This window comes from Felis catus, chromosome X (genome assembly GCF_018350175.1).
Source record: "Felis catus isolate Fca126 chromosome X, F.catus_Fca126_mat1.0, whole genome shotgun sequence".
In the NCBI taxonomy this organism is placed as follows: Eukaryota; Metazoa; Chordata; class Mammalia; order Carnivora; family Felidae; genus Felis; species Felis catus.
Window position 1 is genome coordinate 54,205,558 of NC_058386.1, and position 19,378 is coordinate 54,224,935.

General features: G+C 37.3%; 1 protein-coding gene across 1 annotated transcript; it reads left to right on the top strand.

Moving 5' to 3' along the window:
• The first annotated feature begins 4,068 nt into the window (after positions 1-4,068).
• Positions 4,069-4,551, top strand: LOC101085353 (deoxyuridine 5'-triphosphate nucleotidohydrolase, mitochondrial-like). Its single transcript, XM_045050379.1, has one exon. The coding sequence runs from the start codon at positions 4,069-4,071 to the stop codon at positions 4,549-4,551; it is 483 nt and encodes a 160-aa protein (XP_044906314.1).
• Positions 4,552-19,378: the final 14,827 nt, after the last annotated feature.

Below are 19,378 nucleotides of genomic sequence, written 5' to 3' on the forward strand. Positions count from 1 at the left end.
GTATATAAATCTGTTTTCATTTATGATTATTTCCTTTGGATGTTTTCATAATTTTTTAATGTTTATTTTTGAGGGAGAGAGAGAGAGAGAGAGAGATCATGAGCAGTAGAGGGGCAAAGTGACAGGGATACACAGAATCTGAAGCTACAGGCTCTGAGCTGTCAGCACAGATCTTGACATGGGGCTTGAACTCATGAACCATGAGATCATGACGTGAGCTGAAGTCGGATGCTTAATGGACTGAGCCACCCAGGTGTTCCTGAATGTTTTTAATAAAAGTAGAGTTACTGGGTTAAAAGAGCATGAATATTTATAGGCTAGAGAAAGTAACAGAATCTATTATGACAGCAGCTGGAATTTAGTTCTACCTTTTATTTATCAAGCCCTGTGCTAGTTACTTGGAAAACAAAATAAATCAAATCTTATATTTGCCTTCAATAAACTCCCAGTCTAAGGGTGAAACACATGAGTAAACAATTTTAATACAGTATATTACTGTTATAAGGCAAATATGCACTGAGCAAAGGGAAACCTGAAAGGTGATAAGGCCAAAACAAAGGAAAATGGAGGTGACTCCTAAAATAGGTTTGGAAAGTTAAATGCAGACTAGGTTGAGCCTCCTTAGGGCCTTGTTGATGTGGGTCCCATATTAGTTGAGCCTTTTCCAGGAAAGAAAGGCAGCAATGAACTTAAGCCACCCAGGAGACCTGCCATAGGCCCATAGGAATAATAAAACAAAAGGACAGGAAAGACATCAACAGCTTGGAGTGGATCCATATCCAAAGCAGAAGTAGTATGGGAATAGAGATGTTAAATAACGTCCACATTAGTTGTGCTCAAGTTGTGAGAATTTGGGGCTAGATAAGGTTTTCTTTGGGCTTGAGGTATTCGTTTTGAGCCTTAAGAAGAGCAAAGAGTGAAGACTGCACTTCTACAAAATATCAGAGTAAATAGGCCCTTTTGAGTACCTTTAAAAGTAGGATATGGCCTGAACAAGCTGGAAGATCTCATGACGATTAGCAAAGGGAGAGGGAAAATGTGAGGAAGCCTGCATGTGATAAAGGCTATAGATCATGGATGGTTGTCAACGTTTTATCTTCTGCTCCCAGATTTTCACAATTACCACCACTTTTCCACCATCATCATGTTGCTTCATCCAGCATCTACAAATGCTCTATTCATTTCTTTGGAAACATTTATGCAATCTGTAAATGTGTATTTGTCTGCAGGTCTACTTGTTCAACGCTTATCTCTCACACTGCATTGGAAACTCTCTATAGGTAAGGAATGGTGTTGAACTCTATTTATACCACTACTTGCACAACTATAGGCACAAAAGCAGCTTTCCCTTAGTGTTTATTGAAGAAATTAATCATGTCCATGGTCCCATAACCCCCCCAAAAAAGCTAGAGTGCCAGTGTCTTAGAAAGAACATACCAGAGCTTATAAATTATGGAACACAACTTTTTGAAATGGTTGTTTTCTCAGTTATTTTTGATTAGTATTTTGACATGTATCCTGAAGCACAAAAACAAACAAAAACCATTAAATATGAACTTTTACCTAAGACATAAACATCAGATTGTCTCAACTTATCCTTGATCCCTTTTCCATCTTTGGGCCTTCTCACACCTGTGGATAGGGTGAAGAAAGGAGACAAGGTGAGGGGTGAAATGATAAACAGAAATAGGGTTTCTGTGAAGGATGGGTGAGAAGTGGGATAAAGTAAGAATAAGAGGTGGAATAAAGGTGAAGGATGTCTTTCATATGCACTAACAATAGTGTTTTTACATGTTGAAACCTGTGTCTAAATGCTCTGTTTCATTGTCATGATAGCTTAGAGGGGGATGCCTGGTCATTTTCACCTGTGCCAGAAGACATATTCTGAGGCTGAGGCAGGGCTTGAGGGAAAGTCTTGAAGGACAATAGGAGTATAGGCTTTCCTAAGGTGGTTTTTCGTGGGATAGGACACCTTACACAGAGTCTGGTCTTTCCTGATTCTTCATAAACATTACCAGTTCCTGACTATTATCTAAGATCAATCAGAACTGCATCCACTTAAATTAAAGCTTATTCCCTGTAATAATATATACTCCTACCATGAGATCATTAATAAGGTTAACATAAACGATTTAAAATAGTGTAGTCTCATCTTTATCTTTAAGACAAAATGTAGTTGAATGGGAAAAGTGGCACACTCTAGTCCAAATGCTGCACTTAAATCCTAACTCCATCACTTCAATTCACCTCTATGAGCTTTGGTTCCTCATCTGCAAACAAGCTAATAGTATCTTCCTCTTATTTTTGTAAGGATTAATTTAAATGAAACAATGTCTAAAATATCTGTAGCACAAATCTAGTATCAAAATTGGTTTTTATGATTATTTTAATCCCTCTGCTGTCATTAATGAATCAGTTTAAACCCAGAATGAGGTCAGTTTTTTATGAGTAAAATTTCAATTTCCAGGAGGAAGCTAAATAAGTTATGTGAGTATGCGATGGGATCAGGAAGTAGGATGGCATAGATGACCTATATAAAAGGGGTAGTTGGCCAAGAAGTAAGCAATGGGCAGAGAATCCTTATCAACCTCCAACCTTGGCTTTTTTTTTTTTGGTCACAACTTTGTACATGGTCTCTTAACAGATAAAACACCAGATTTCTATTATTTGGGGCCATACAGAGTGAAGCCGCTCTACTATCTGTAAGATTAGGGTGTGGAAATGAGATGCTTTAAGTTTTCTACAAGAATTATGTTTGGGTGCTGCCACATAAAAGCCTAACAGTAAATAATTAAGTTTATGTGTCCAGTTATAACTTCCCAACACCAAAAATTCAGTTTGAAGAGTAAGAAATATGCTTTTGTATATATGACACAAAGAAACTTGTTTAAATTTTATTTTTGTCTGAATGATATTTTGATTCTGTAAGCCTAAATCTTGATTTAAGTTAAAAAAGTAAAAATAAAAAACACTGGAGTGAGACCCAAGATATATGGGTTGTAATCCGGTCTTTTTCAGTGACCTTGAATTACTTCCCCTTAACATTATCTATAAAATGGGCATAGGAAGAAACTATCTAAAATAATTATATATAGATATAGATATAGATAGATAGATAGAATATATATATGTATATATATATATATATATATATATGTATATAAGAACAAAGCATCAGTGAACTGCAGGACTACTTCAAGTAGCCATAAATGCATGTAATTAGATTCCCTGAAGAAGGTAAGGGATGGAGGATACAGAAAAATATTTAAAGAAATATGGCTGAAACTTTTCAAAAAATGATGAAAACTGTAATAGCTCATTTCCCAGAAGTTTAACCAACCCAAAATACAGATATAAAAAGAAACCACACCAAAGCACATCATAATCAAATTGCCTAAAACCAGTGGTATAAAAATCTTAAAAGCAGCCAGAGAATAAAGACAGATTACATGCAGAGTAAGAAAGAAAAGTTTGACACGACAAATAAAAATTAAAAAAGCTTGACATGAGATTTTTTCAATCAGAAGCAATGTAAGTGAGAAGGAAAACGTTTAAAATACTCAAAGAAAAATACTGTCATCTAGAATTCTTCACACAGCAAAAATACATATTAAAAACAAAGGTGAAATAGACACTTTCAGATATATAAAAGCAGAAAGAATTCAGAGTAAGCAGACCTGCCTCTAAGAAATGTTAAAGTATATCCTTTCAACTGAGTATTTACAGTGTCAGATTGAAACCTGGGTTTACATAAAAGAACACATATATAAAAATATTTTCATCTAATTATCTAAACCAGCTTTTAATGACCATGAGAGCAAAAATCATCTCAAACAGATTGCATAAACATATATGTGATCTCCCTAGCAATCATAAAATCAAAAACCACTTCTTTGAGTATCATGTTACATATACATTAAATTAGGCCAAACACTAGAATACATAATGATAATGGTTTGAAACTGTTAGAGTAATTAATTGAAACTTGGCCTTCGAATTGATATTACTTTAAAAAAATATAATGCAAGGAGTCCACTTGTTCCCTCTTTCCTCTCGTTCTGCTCTGCCATGCCCTGCTCTGAAGCAACACCCACCATCACCCCCAGAAAGCAGCCTCCGCCTGCGGAGGACACCAAGCGGCCCGGCTTTGTCCGGCTCTCTGAGCATGCCACCGCCCCGAGTAAGGAGTCCACGCAGGGCTTGGGCTACGACCTGTACAGTGCCTATGATTATACAGAACCACCTGTGGAAAAAGCCCTCGTGAAAATAGACATTCAGATAGCTCTTCCTTCTGGGTGCTGTGGAAGAGTAGCTCCCAGTTCTGGCTTGGCTGCGAAACACTTCATAGATGTAGGAGCTGGCGTCATAGATGAAGATTATAGACTAAATGTGGGTGTTGTACTATTTAATTTTGGCAAAGAAAAGTTTGAAGTCAAAAAGGGTGATCGAATTGCACAGCTCATTTGTGAATGGATTTTTGATCCAGAAATAGAGGAAGTTCAGGTTTTGGATGACACTGAAAGGGGTTCAGGAGGTTTGGGGAAGAATTAAAACTTATGTCAAGAATAGAAAATGAGAAAACATATTTTCTTAAAAATAGTCTTTGCTTAAAAAATAAAAATAAAATTAAAAAATTAAAAAAAATAATGCAATAATTATGTAGAAACATATAAATGTTCTTACTCTTTCACCTGATAGCTATCATCCTATAAATTTAGGCAAAGAATGTAAGCCAATGAAAAAATATACATAAATGAACGAATTTGCTCATTTTAGTATTATTTAAAACAATGTCCAGTAATACATGTAGATTATGATATACATCCTGGATAAAATATCAGTTATTCATTAAATCTATAATTAGCAAGAGTGTTTAGCAAACATGGTAAATTCTTATAATGTTCATTGATTGAAACGTATAAAATGAAACTTTTCTTATAATCACAACTATATAAAAATGATATTTGTATCGGAGGGAAGATGGCGGCGTAGGAGGACGCTGGGCTCACCGCGCATCCTGATGATCACTTAGATTCCACCTACGCCTGCCTAAATAACCCAGAAAACCACCAGAAGATTAGCAGAATGGAGTCGCCTGAGCCAAGCGCAGACGAGAGGCCCACTGAAGAGGGTTGGAAGGGCGGCAAGGTGGTGCGTGCTCCACGGACTGGCGGGAGGGAGACAGGGCTGAGGGGCGGCTCGCCAGCCAAGCAGAACCCCCGAGTCTGGCTGGCAAAAGCAGAGGGGCCGGACGGACTGTGTTCCCACAGCAAGCAGGACTTACCATCTGGGAGGTCATTAGTTAACAGCTCTGCTCGGAAAGCGGGAAGGCTGGACAAGGGGAGGGAGAGCTGCTGACCCCCCTGACGACAGAGCTCAGTTTGGTGGGGAACAAAGGCGCTCGCCAGCGCCATCTCCCCCGCCCATCCCCCAGCCAAAATCCCAAAGAGAACCAGTTCCTGCCAGGGAACTTGCTCACTCCACTCAAACACCCAACTCTGCGCTTCTGCGGAGCCAAACCTCCAGCAGCGGATCTGACTCCCTCCCGCTGCCACAGGGCCCCTCCTGAAGTGGATCACCTAAGGAGAAGCCAGCTAAGCCTGCCCCTCCTGCCCCTGTGCACCTTGCCTACCCACCCCAGCTAATACGCCAGATCCCCAGCATCACAAGCCTGGCAGTGTGCAAGTAGCCCAGACAGGCCACACCACCCCACAGTGAATCCCGCCCCTAGGAGAGGGGAACAGAGGGCACACACCAGTCTGACTGTGGCCCAAGCGGTGAGCTGGGGGCAGACATCAGGTCTGACTGCGGCCCCGCCCACCAAGTACAGTTATACACCACAGCACAGGGGAAGTGCCCTGCAGGTCCTCACCATGCCAGGGACTATCCAAAATGACCAAGCGGAAGAATTCCCCTCAGAAGAATCTCCAGGAAATAACAACAGCTAATGAGCTGATCAAAAAGGATTTAACTAATATAACAGAAAGTGAATTTAGAATAATAGTCATAAAATTGATCGCTGGGCTTGAAAACAGTATACAGGACAGCAGAGAATCTCTTGCTACAGAGATCAAGGGACTAAGGAAAAGTCATGAGGAGCTGAAAAATGCTTTAAACGAAATGCATAACAAAATGGAAACCACCACAGCTCGGCTTGAAGAGACAGAGGAGAGAATAGGTGGACCAGAAGATAAAGTTATGGAAAAAGAGGAAGCTGAGAAAAAGAGAGATAAAAAAATCCAGGAGTATGAGGGGAAAATTAGAGAACTAAGTGATACACTAAAAAGAAATAATATATGCATAATTGGTATCCCAGAGGAGGAAGAGAGAGGGAAAGGTGCTGAAGGGGTACTTGAAGAAATAATAGCTGAGAACTTCCCTGAACTGGGGAAGGAAAAAGGCATTGAAATTCAAGAGGCACAGAGAACTCCCTTCAGACGTAACTTGAATCGATCTTCTGTATGACATATCATAGTGAAACTGGCAAAATACAAGGATAAAGAGAAAATTCTGAAAGCAGCAAGGGGTAAACGTGCCCTCACATATAAAGGGAGACCTATAAGACTCGTGACTGATCTCTCTTTTGAACCTTGGCAGGCCAGAAACAATTGGCACGAGATTTTCAGTGTGCTAGACAGAAAAAATATGCAGCCGAGAATCCTCTATCCAGCAAGTCTGTCATTTAGAATAGAAGGAGACACAAAGGTCTTCCCAAACAAACAAAAACTGAAGGAATTTGTCACCACAAAACCAGCCCTACAAGAGATCCTAAGGGGGACCCTGTGAGACAAAGTCCCAGAGACATCACTACAAGCATAAAACATACAGACATCACAGTGACTCGAAACCCGTATCTTTCTATAATAACACTGAATGTAAATGGATTAAATGCACCAACCAAAAGACATAGGGTATCAGAATGGATAAAAAAACAAGACCCATCTATTTGCTGTCTATAAGAGACTCATTTTAGACCTGAGGATACCTTTAGATTGAGAGTGAGGGGATGGAGAACTATTTATCATGCTACTGGAAGCCAAAAGAAAGCTGGAGTAGCCATACTTATATCAGAAAAACTAGACTTTAAATTAAAGGCTGTAACAAGAGATGAAGAAGGACATTATATAATAGTTGCCGGGTATATCCATCAGGAAGAGCTAACAATGATAAATGTCTATGCACCGAATACTGGAGCCCCCAAATATATAAAACAATTACTCATAAACATAAGCAACCTTATGGATAAGAATGTGGTAATTGCAGGGGACTTTAACACCCCACTTACAGAAATGGATAGATCATCTAGACACACTGTCAATAAAGAAACAAGGGCCCTGAATGAGACATTGGATCAGATGGACTTGACAGATATATTTAGAACTCTGCATCCCAAAGCAACAGAATATACTTTCTTCTCGAGTGCACATGGAACATTCTCCAAGATAGATCATATACTGGGTCACAAAACAGCCCTTCATAAGTTTACAAGAATTGAAATTATACCATGCAGACTTTCAGACCACAATGCTATGAAGCTTGAAATCAACCACAGAAAAAAGTCTGGAAAACCTCCAAAAGCATGGAGGTTAAAGAAAACCCTACTAAAGAATGAGTGGGTCAACCAGGCAATTAGAGAAGAAATTAAAAAATATATGGAAACAAACGAAAATGAAAATACAACAATCCAAACGCTTTGGGACACAGCAAAGGCAGTCCTGAGAGGAAAATACTTTGCAATCCAGGCCTATCTCAAGAAACAAGAAAAATCCCAAATACAAAATCTAACAGCACACCTAAAGGAAATAGAAGCAGAACAGCAAAGGCAGCCTAAACCCAGCAGAAGAAGAGAAATGATAAAGACCAGAGCAGAAATAAACAATATAGAATCTAAAAAAACGGTAGAGCAGATCAACGAAACCAAGAGTTGGTTTTTTGAAAAAATAAACAAAATTGACAAAGCTCTAGCCAGGCTTCTCAAAAAGAAAAGGGAGATGACCTAAATAGATAAAATCGTGAATGAAAATGGAATTATTACAACCAATCCCTCAGAGATACAAACAATTATAAGGGAATACTATGAAAAATTATATGCCAACAAATTGGACAACCTGGAAGAAATGGACAAATTCCTGAACACCCACACTCTTCCAAAACTCAATCAGGAGGAAATAGAAAGCTTGAACAGACCCATAACCAGTGAAGAAATTGAATCGGTGATCAAAAATCTGCCAACAAATAAGAGTCCAGGACCAGGTGGCTTCCGAGGCGAGTTCTACCAGATGTTTAAAGCAGAGATAATACCTATCCTTCTCAAGCTATTCCAAGAAATAGAAAGGGAAGGAAAACTTCCAGACTCATTCTATGAAGCCAGTATTACTTTGATTCCTAAACCAGACAGACACCCAGTAAAAAAAGAGAACTACAGGCCAATATCCCTGATGAATATGGATGCAAAAATTCTCAATAAGATACTAGCAAATCGAATTCAACGGCATATAAAAAGAATTATTCACCATGATCAAGTGGGATTCATTCCTGGGATGCAGGGCTGGTTCAACATTCGCAAATCAATCAACGTGATACATCACATTAACAAAAAAAAAGAGAAGAACCATATGATCCTGTCAATTGATGCAGAAAAGGCCTTTGACAAAATCCAGCACCCTTTCTTAATAAAAACCCTTGAGAAAGTCGGGATAGAAGGAACATACTTAAAGATCATAAAAGCCATTTATGAAAAGCCCACAGCTAATATCATCCTCAATGGGGAAAAACTGAGAGCTTTTTCCCTGAGATCAGGAACACGACATGGATGCCCACTCTCACCGCTGTTGTTTAACATAGTGCTGGAAGTTCTAGCATCAGCAATCAGACAACAAAAGGAAATCAAAGGCATCCAAATTGGCAAAGATGAAGTCAAGCTTTCACTTTTTGCAGATGACATGATATTATACATGGAAAATCCGATAGACTCCACCAAAAGTCTGCTAGAACTGATACAGGAATTCAGCAAAGTTGCAGGATACAAAATCAATGTACAGAAATCAGTTGCATTCTTATACACTAACAATGAAGCAACAGAAAGACAAATAAAGAAACTGATCCCATTCACAATTGCACCAAGAAGCATAAAATACCTAGGAATAAATCTAACCAAAGATGTAAAGGATCTGTATGCTGAAAACTATAGAAAGCTTATGAAGGAAATTGAAGAAGATTTAAAGAAATGGAAAGACATTCCCTGCTCATGGATTGGAAAAATAAATATTGTCAAAATGTCAATACTACCCGAAGCTATCTACACATTCAATGCAATCCCAATCAAAATTGCACCAGCATTCTTCTCGAAACTAGAACAAGCAATCCTATAATTCATATGGAACCACAAAAGGCCCCGAATAGCCAAAGGAATTTTGAAGAAGACCAAAGCAGGAGGCATCACAATCCCAGACTTTAGCCTCTACTCCAAAGCTGTCTTCATCAAGACAGCATGATATTGGCAAAAAACAGACACATAGACCAATGGAATAGAATAGAAACCCCAGAACTAGAGCCACAAACGTATGGCCAACTCATCTTTGACAAAGCAGGAAAGAACATCCAATGGAAAAAAGACAGTCTCTTTAACAAATGGTGCTGGGAGAACTGGACAACAACATGCAGAAGGTTGAAACTAGACCACTTTCTCACACCATTCACAAAAATAAACTCAAAATGGATAAAGGACCTGAATGTGAGACAGGAAACCATCAAAACCCTAGAGGAGAAAGCAGGAAAAGACCTCTCTGATCTCAACCTTAGCAATGTCTTACTTGACACATCCCCAAAGGCAAGGGAATTAAAAGCAAAAGTGAATTACTGGGACCTTATGAAGATAAAAAGCTTCTGCACAGCAAAGGAAACAACCAACAAAACGAAAAGGCAACCAACGGAATGGGAAAAGATATTTGCAAATGACATATAGGACAAAGGGCTAGTATCCAAAATCTATAAAGGGCTCACCAAACTCCACACCCGAAAAACAAATAACCCAGTGAAGAAATGGGCAGAAAACATGAATAGACACTTCTGTAAAGAAGACATCCGAATGGCCAACAGGCACATGAAAAGATGTTCAGCGTCGCTCCTTATCAGGGAAATACAAATCAAAACCACACTCAGGTATCACCTCACGCCAGTCAGAGTGGCCAAAGTGAACAAATCAGGAGACTATAGATGCTGGAGAGGATGTGGAGAAATGGGAACCCTCTTGCACTGTTGGTGGGAATGCAAATTGGTGCAGCCGCTCTGGAAAGCAGTGTGGAGGTTCCTCAGAAAATTAAAAATAGACCTACCCTATGACCCAGCAATAGCACTGCTAGGAATTTTTCCAAGGTATACAGGAGTACTGATACATAGGGCCACTTGTACCCCAATGTTCATAGCAGCACTCTCAACAATAGCCAAATTATGGAAAGAGCCTAAATGTCCATCCAGTGATGAATGGATAAAGAAATTGTGGTTTATATACACAATGGAATACTACATGGCAATGAGAAAAAATGAAATATGGCCTTTTGTAGCAACGTGGATGGAACTGGAGAGTGTGATGCTAAGTGAAATAAGCCATACAGAGAAAGACAGATACCATATGGTTTCACTCTTATGTGGATCCTGAGAAACTTAACAGGAACCCATGGGGGAGGGGAAGGAAAAAAAAAGAGGTTAGAGTGGGAGAGAGCCAAAGCATAAGAGACTGTTAAAAACTGAGAACAAACTGAGGGTTGATGGGGGGTGGGAGGGAGGAGAGGGTGGGTGATGGGTATTGAGGAGGGCACCTTTTGGGATGAGCACTGGGTGTTCTATGGAAACCAATTTGACAATAAATTTTATATATAAAAAAATACAATTTATCAGAAATTGGCTAACAGCATTATGGTTAATTACAGCCATCATGCCTCTAGCCTCATGTGGCAGAACCGGGGGCAGAGTGGGGGGAAGAAAAGGAAGGAAGCCTCTTCACTTGTATAGGTCAATAAAAGACATTGGTTTTCTACTAGCAAAAAAAAAAGTTATATTTGTGGATAAGGATGTAAGAAAGCAAGAAAAAATGGAAATTTGAGTTGTCAGAATAACAGTGGGTTTGAGGTGGGTTATTTTTCTTGCTTTTTTATTAATGTTGTTTTGATTTTTTTATATTCAAGATAAAAGTAGTAAAACTGTCCCCAGGTTTTCATAAGAAATAATGAGATAATGATTACTCATGAAAATCCTTGTATATTTGCTAAAGGTATATTCTTCAATTTTAAACTGATATGCTTGATTTATTTAAAGTTATTTAAATATAATCCTCCTGTAATTAAATTAGTAAAAAGGTATTATCTGGAGAATTGTATTAGTGGTATTCAAACTATTATTCTGTATTAATTTTGCAGAACAAACGTAAAAAATGAAAGATGAGATAAGCATGTGATCTCTGGGATGATAAATAGAACATCTCTAAAAATCTGCTGTTCTATAAAGCCATTTAAAGCACTAGCAAAATTGTAAAAATCAATATTTTTTTAAGAATTCTATTACTAAGCAAAGCTTTGCAGCAACCCAAAGAGAATTTTTTCAATAAAAGAACAATCCAGAAAAAGAGGAGAGATGAAAGAGCAAATATTTTTTGAAGAAATAATTACCAAATCTTCTCAAATTTGATTCAAAGAATTAAATTATACATCCAAGAAATTCAGCAAAGTCTAAGTTGGATAAAGAGATCCACACCTATGTATGTAATAGTCAAACTGCCAAATGACAGAAAGAGAAAAGAAAGCAGCAAGAGAAAAATTACTAATCACATACAAATAATTCTCAAATATTTAATAGCTGATTTCTGTTCAGAAAACTTGGAGGCCAAAAGAAAGTAGTATGACATATTTAATGAACTTAAAGGAAAAGGAAAAGACTGGTAGTGAAAAACTATATCCCACAAAACTATCCTTCAAAACATCGAGAAAAAATTTAAACATTCCCAGATAAACAAACAAACAAACAAAAAAAGAATTATAGTTAGAGACCTATCTTACAAGAAATACTGGAAAAAATAATGTTTAAAACAGTTTAGTTTAAAAGGGTTGGAAGCATATCGAATATGGCCCTGAACATGATGCCATTAAATTAGAAATATATAGGAGAAGATATTTGGGGAATTCACAAATATGTGGAAATTAAACAACACACTTCTCAATAACCAATTGTTCTAATAAGAAATCACAAAGGAAATTAGAAAATACTTTGAAATGCATGAGATAGAAAACACAAATACCAAAACATACAAGATGTAGGTAAAACAGTGCTTAGCAGGAAATTTATAGTCTCGAATATTTTAAAATAAAGCAGAAATTAAGCCATTTCAAGATATACCAGAACACAGAAAAATGTTACTAGAAGATCTATGAGAATTGCTAAAGATAATCTTTCAGGCAGGAAAGACAGGACACTGGACAGAAACTCAAACCTGTATGAAAAAATAAAGGGCACTGATAAAGGTAACTACATAGACCAATAGAAAGAGTATAAAATAAATTTCATTTGTAACTTTATTCTTCTATGTTTTTAAAAAGACATTACCATTAAATAATAAGCAACAAGATGTGTTAGTAGTCTATTTAAAAGCTTAATGTGTATGATAATAATAGCATAAAAGGAAGGATGGGGGAATGGAGGTGTATTGGAGCAAAGTTTTTAAATAAAATGTCAAAATAAAATTAATTCAATGCAAACTAGATTGTTTCAAGCTAAGAATTTAACCAGGGCAACCACTAAGAAAATAACTCAAAACTTAATTGAAAACTTAAAATCTGCAAAGGAAATTGAAAATCACGTTTCCTAAATTTCCTTAATCATAATAATCATCTGGAATATTTGTAAAAATAAAAATGTCTGTATTCACTGGTTTATTCCAGGCCCACTCTATTAATAAGTAGAATTAATCTCCAGCACTCCCAAGTGATTCTTATCACAGAAATGTGGTTTTAAAAACACTACTGCACAAAATCAGTTACTTTAAACTTTTATTAATTATTGAAAAATTAATGATGACCTCACTCATTTGTACCTTGGCCCACAGATTCTGAGTTTGGGAGATAATTGTGAAATGATTGTTTTCCAAATAAATATGCTATCTTTTGTTTGGCTAAATAAATAAATAACTAAATAAAAATCAATTAATTAAAAAATAGAATGGTACACTACAAAATACCTGTTTAATCAAAAAGAAGTCAGCAACAGAAAAATAGAACAAAAAAGAAATAAAACATATAGAATATAAATAATAGAATGACAGATATAAAGCCAACACTGTCAGTAATTACATGAAATTTTAATGAATTTAACACACCAATATAAAATTGAGAATGGCAGAATGGATTTTTAAAACACCACACAACCATAAAAAAATAAAAACAGCATACAACTATAGGCTGTTTATAAGACACAGTTTAGATTTATTGTTGAAAGTAAAAGGTTGGGAAAAGTTATACCATGCAAACAGTAACAAAAAGAAAGCTGGAGTGGCTATATTAATAATATAAAATAAGCTTTAACACAAAAATTAGTTTTTAAATGTCTATTTATATATTTTTGAGAGACAGAGAGAGAGAGATTGAGCATGAGCAGAGGAGTGGCAAAGAGGGAGACAGGAGACAGAGAATCTAAAGCATGCTCTGCACTCCCAGCACAGAGTCCAACACGGGGCTAAAACTCAGGAACCACAAGATCATGACCTGAGACAAATGAAGAGTCAGATGCTTAACTGACTGAGTCACCTGGGCACCCCCAAAATTATTATATATAGTAAAAGACATACTGTAATGATAAGGGAAATGAGGTCCTCAGAAAGATATAACAATTGTAAGCATAGGTGTGACTAACAACATAGTCTCAGATTGCATGAAGCAAAAACAGACACACTGAAAATAGAAATAGACAATTCACCAGCAGGAGTTAGAGAATTATATATCTCGCTTGCAATAATAGGATACAATAACTAATCAGAGATTTATAAGAAAATTGAAGATTTGATTAGCACTACATTCAAGCTAGACTTAATGTATAGAATATTTAAAACAAATATAATACAAAATATTTCCAGACACACATGAAACATTATTAATGATATACTATATGAAGGACCATAAAAATATATTCAATAAAATTAAATTTATTGAAATTATAAAAGCACAGTGTCCAATCACACTGAAATGGTATTAGAAATCATTAATAAAAGAGAACTTGAACAACTGCATGAATATGAGGAAATTAAACAACACTGTCCAAATAACAAATGGGTCCAAGAGGAAATCACAAGGGAAATAAGAAAACACCTTGAGAAATGAAAACAAAGCTACACAACAATCTTTTGGAATAAAGCTAAAGCAATGGTCAGAGGCAAATTTATAGCTGAAAATGCCTATATTAAAAAAGAAAATTGATATCAAATCAAAAACCTATCATCTCACATAAAGAAACTATTAAAAGAAGAACAAACTAAATGCAGAGCAAGCAAGATAAAAGTAATAAATATTATAGTAGAGCTAATAAATAAAATAAAGAAGGGGCGCCTGGGTGGCTCAATTGGTTAAGTATCCAACTCGATTTTGGCTCAAGTCATGATTTCATGGTTCATGAATTCATGCCCATCATCGGGCTCCCTCTCCCTCTCCTGCTAGCACACGTGCTCTCTCTCTCAAAATAAATAAACTCAAAATAAAATGAAGAACAGAGAAATAATGGAAAAAATCAGCAAAACTATAAGTTGCCTTTAAAAAATCAACAAAATTGACAGATCTTGAGCTAGACTGATCATAAAAAAACAGATGAGATTCAACTTATCAAAATCAGGAATGAAAGAGAAGACATTATTACCAACCTTAAAAAAAATAAGAAAATACTATGGACAATGATATGCGAAAAATTACATAAATTAAATGAACAAATACCTAGGAACATAAAAACTACTGAGCTAACAAATGAAGATATAGAAAATCTGAATAAATATTTAACAAGTTAAGATATTCATTAAGAAAAAAACGATATTCATTAAGTAAATCAAAATAGATCACAAACAAAAGCCTGAGCCAGATGACTTCACTGGTGAATACTACCAAAATTCAATTAATACAAATCTATTACAAACATTTACAAAAAAAAATGAAACATCTTCTAACTTTCTATGTGAGGCTAGTATTACCCTGATATCAAAACCAGGAAACACAAGAAAAAAAGACAACAGACCCACATCTCTTATTAAAATAGATGCAAAATTCTTCAACAAAATACTAAGAAACTAGATAGAACCACTTATTAATATGCTTACTAATGCCACGAGGAATGAAAAGTTGATTCAATATATGAAAAGCAAACAATATTGCACACAATATTAAGATAATAAGGGAGTAATTATCCCAATAGAGAAAATAAATTTTACAGGATAAAAAAATTTGTTCTTAGGAATGGAAGGGAAGTTTCCCATCTTGATAAAGTATACCTAGATTATTTTGAATATCTGGAAATTTGTTCATAGGAATGGAAGGGAAGTTTCTCATCTTGATTAAGTATACCTAGACTATTTTGAATATCTGGAAATTTGTTCATAGGAATGGAAGGGAAGTTTCTCATCTTGATTAAGTATACCTAGACTATTTTGAATATCTGGAAATTATGAAATTGGAAAGTACAATAACTGAAATGAAAAACTCAATAAACAGACTCAACATGATTTGAATGAAGGAAGAATGAGTAAATTTAAAGACAGGTTAATTAAGATTATTCAGTTTGAGGAAGAGAGAAAAAAGAAGAAAACTAAACAGAATCTTAGAAACCCATAGGACACCATCAAAACATCAACATACATGTATTGGAATTCTCATAAGGAAAGTAATAAATGGAGGATATAGAAATGTTCCCAAATTTATTGATGTACACATCCAAGTAGTTTTAAAAAAATGTCTAGTGGGATAAAATCAAAGAGATTTACAACTAGACACATAATAGCCAAGCTACCAAAATGCAAGAATTCTTGAAAGCAGTTAAACAGAAGTGACTCATCACATGCAAAATATCTTCAGAAAGAATAGCAGCTGATTTCTCATCAGAAATCATAGAGATCAGAAGACATTAGAATAACATATTTATTTAAAAATGTCAATATAGAATTCTGGGGACACCTGGATGACTCAGTTGGTTGAGTGTCTGACTCTTGATTTCAGCTAGGGTCATGATCCCACAGTCTTTGAATCAAGACCTGTGTTGGACTTCAGGCTGTGCGTGAAAGCCAGCCTAAGATTTTCTCTCTCCCTCTGCTCCTCTCCCCCACTCACACTCTATTTCTCTAAAAAAACAAACAAACACACAAAAAAACAAACAAAAAAACTCGACAATGGAAAAAATAATTCTATACCCCCAAAACTATCCTTCAAAAATGAAAAATAAAAAGTCAACTGGGCAGCTGGGTGGCTCAGTTGGTTAAGCATCCAACTTTTGATTTCATCTCAGGTCATGATCTCATGGTGCATGAGACTGAACTCTACATTGGGCTTCACACTGACAGCATAGAGCCTGCTTGAGATTTTCTTTCACTCTCTCTCTCTGTCCCTCCCCTACACTCTCTCTCTCTCTCTCTCTCTCTCTCAAAATAAACTTTAAAACAAAGAAGTCAACCAAGATGGCAAAATAGGAGGCACCTGAGCCCGCCTCCCACAAATACACCAAATGCACCACTACATACTGAAAAGAGATCCAAAATTAGCTCAGTGGCTCATACACACTGATAAAATGCCCACAATAAAACAGGTAAATGGCTACGCTACATTTGAGCCATGAACATTAGCCACGGTACAACACCATACCACCAGGAGGGAATCTTCAACTCCGAAGTTCTCTCTGTGGAGTGAAGGGTTTGGACCTTACCGATAGCCTTTAACTTTTAAGACTCACACCCAAGGTCTCATCCAAGGGACCTATGTCTGAAATACAACTGGGCTTATGTCCACAAGAGAATATCAATCAGTTCTTAATGGATGTGCAAACATTTGCCATAATGATTGCTTCAGAACTCAGCATGGAGGGAGTAGGCAAAAATGGTCATCTCCTAGTCTATCCCTGAAAGAAGTTTATCTACATATTTTAGAAACAGCTGGCTGAGGGTCAGGTTCTCAATTTAGCATACATCTAGGTGCTGGTCACGATCCTCCCTGGAGAACGGGGAAGATGGTGGATACTTTCCTTGCCTTCTGTCTCCAGCCTGCTCCAACAATAAAACCAAGTCACCAGTATCTCCCTGGACAGAGGTTACACGGGTGTCTGAAACCCCAGATTTTATGTATACTGCTCATGGAATGAGCCTCTGGGTAGCCTGGCTCTGATAGCCAATAGAGTTTGCATTTACAAGTCCAATAGGACTGTAGAAAGAAAAAAAAAAACACGTGCAGGAGTACTGCCTACTCAACAGATATATAATTGAGCCCAGCACAGAGGGAGCAAAGAAGCTCATTTCAAAGTTTCTCCCTGGAAAGGGCTTAACAGCATATTTTCTCAGCTACTGTCTGAGAGTCCAGCTTTTAATCAGCTTGCATCTAAATGCTAACTTCAATCATCCACTTTGGGAAAACCATGGGTCTTGACACACCCTCAAATACTAGGAGCCAGTAAGAACAAAGAAGTTGGCCTGGACAATCACAAATGTTCAAGAGACAAATAGAAGCTCAGATTCAGCTGATATGACAAAGTTCATTTCCTACAGGAGACCACTCTGTGAATACTGGGAGAAGTGGGCATTTTATGTTAATGCACAGACCAACAGACAGTGAAGGAAAATGAAAAAAAAAAAAAAGGAATTTGTTCCAAACAAAAGAACAAAATAAACCTCCAGAAACAGATCTTAATGAAATGAAGATAAGTGATTTTACTGGAAGAGTTAAAAGTAACAGTCATAAAGGTGTTCACTGAGGGCAGAAGAACAATATATAAACAAAGTCAGAAATTCAACAAAAATAAAATATTAAAAAAGTATCAAACAGAAATCATAGAGCTGAAGAATACAATAATTAAACTGGAAAATTCAAGGGGCGCAAGGGTGGCTCAGTCAGTTAAGTGTCTGACTTCAGCTCAGTCATGATGTCATGGTTTATGACTTCGAGTCCCCCATCAGGCTTTGTGTTGACAGCTCAGAGCCTGAAGCCTGCTATGGATTCTGTGTGTCCCTCTCTCTCTGTTCCTCCCCTGCTCATTCTCTCTCTCTCTCTCTCTCTCCCAAAAATAAATAAATAAATAAATAAATAAATAAATAAATAAACAAATAAATAAATATTTTTTCTTTTAAAAGCTGGAAAATTCAATAGATGAGTTCAACAACAACTAGATCAAGTTTACAAAAAGATCCATGAACTCCAAATCAGGAAAGTGAAACTCATCCAAACAAAAAAACAAAAATAAAATAATGGAAATAGTTTAAGGTACTTATGGGACAACAATGAGTAAACCAATTTATGCACTATTGGGTTCCAAGAGGAAAGAGAAAGGGATAGAAAATTTATTCAAAAACAGACTAACAGAGAGATTGGGGCCAACATAGTGGAGATGTAGGGGGACTCATAGTCCCACGTCTCTCAAACAAAGAACTGTAGAAGCCAAAGGACTTTGAACACCAGACCTGGGAGGAAAATATACTGAATCTACTAGAAAGAAAATGGGAAAGCTGGAAAAAAGATAGGTTGGTAACTGCGAACTGGAGGAGATATAAAAGGCTGCATGGGCACGGAGGGGATGGACCCCCTTCTGCAGAAAGACAAAGGGAAGAGAAAGAGCGTGTAGGGAAGTGCAGGACCATAGCAGGACAGGAGAAAGACCTCGGATTGAGTGAGAGGGATCTGATCTCTAAAGCTGTGGGGCTTTCTTCTAATTTGGACAGGCTCCCAGTTCGTGCACCTGGGGAGGTGGGGAGCCAGGCCTGGGTGCGGTGGTAGGTCAGAGGCTGAGTCTGCAGCTGGAGAAAGTGGTTCCCTCCCTGGAGGGCTTCGTGATAGCATAGAACCTGCCTGCGTCTGCCACCCCGGGTGCACTGGCTGGGCCCAGGGCTCAGTCTGCAGGTGGATAAGGCGGCCTTATCCCTGGAGTGCTGTGGAAAAAGACAAAGCCTGCCTGGGACCCCACTCCTGGGGCTCACCTCGAGGGCAGTGGCTCCCAGTCCGCAATAAAAATCGGTCCTCCATGTAGTGCAGAGGCACAGACAAAGCCCGGTGGGACCACACATCACTGCACTGAGAGGTATTTCCCCAGCGCCAGAGCACAAGGAGCAGGACTTTGATTCCTAGACAAGCACAGGGTCAGGGGAGTTGGTGGAGCGAAAGGGACCGCC

Coding starts and splice junctions, on each gene's coding strand:
- LOC101085353 (XM_045050379.1), top strand. CDS start 4,069: ATGCCCTGCTCTGAAGCAACACCCACCATCACCCCCAGAAAGCAGCCT.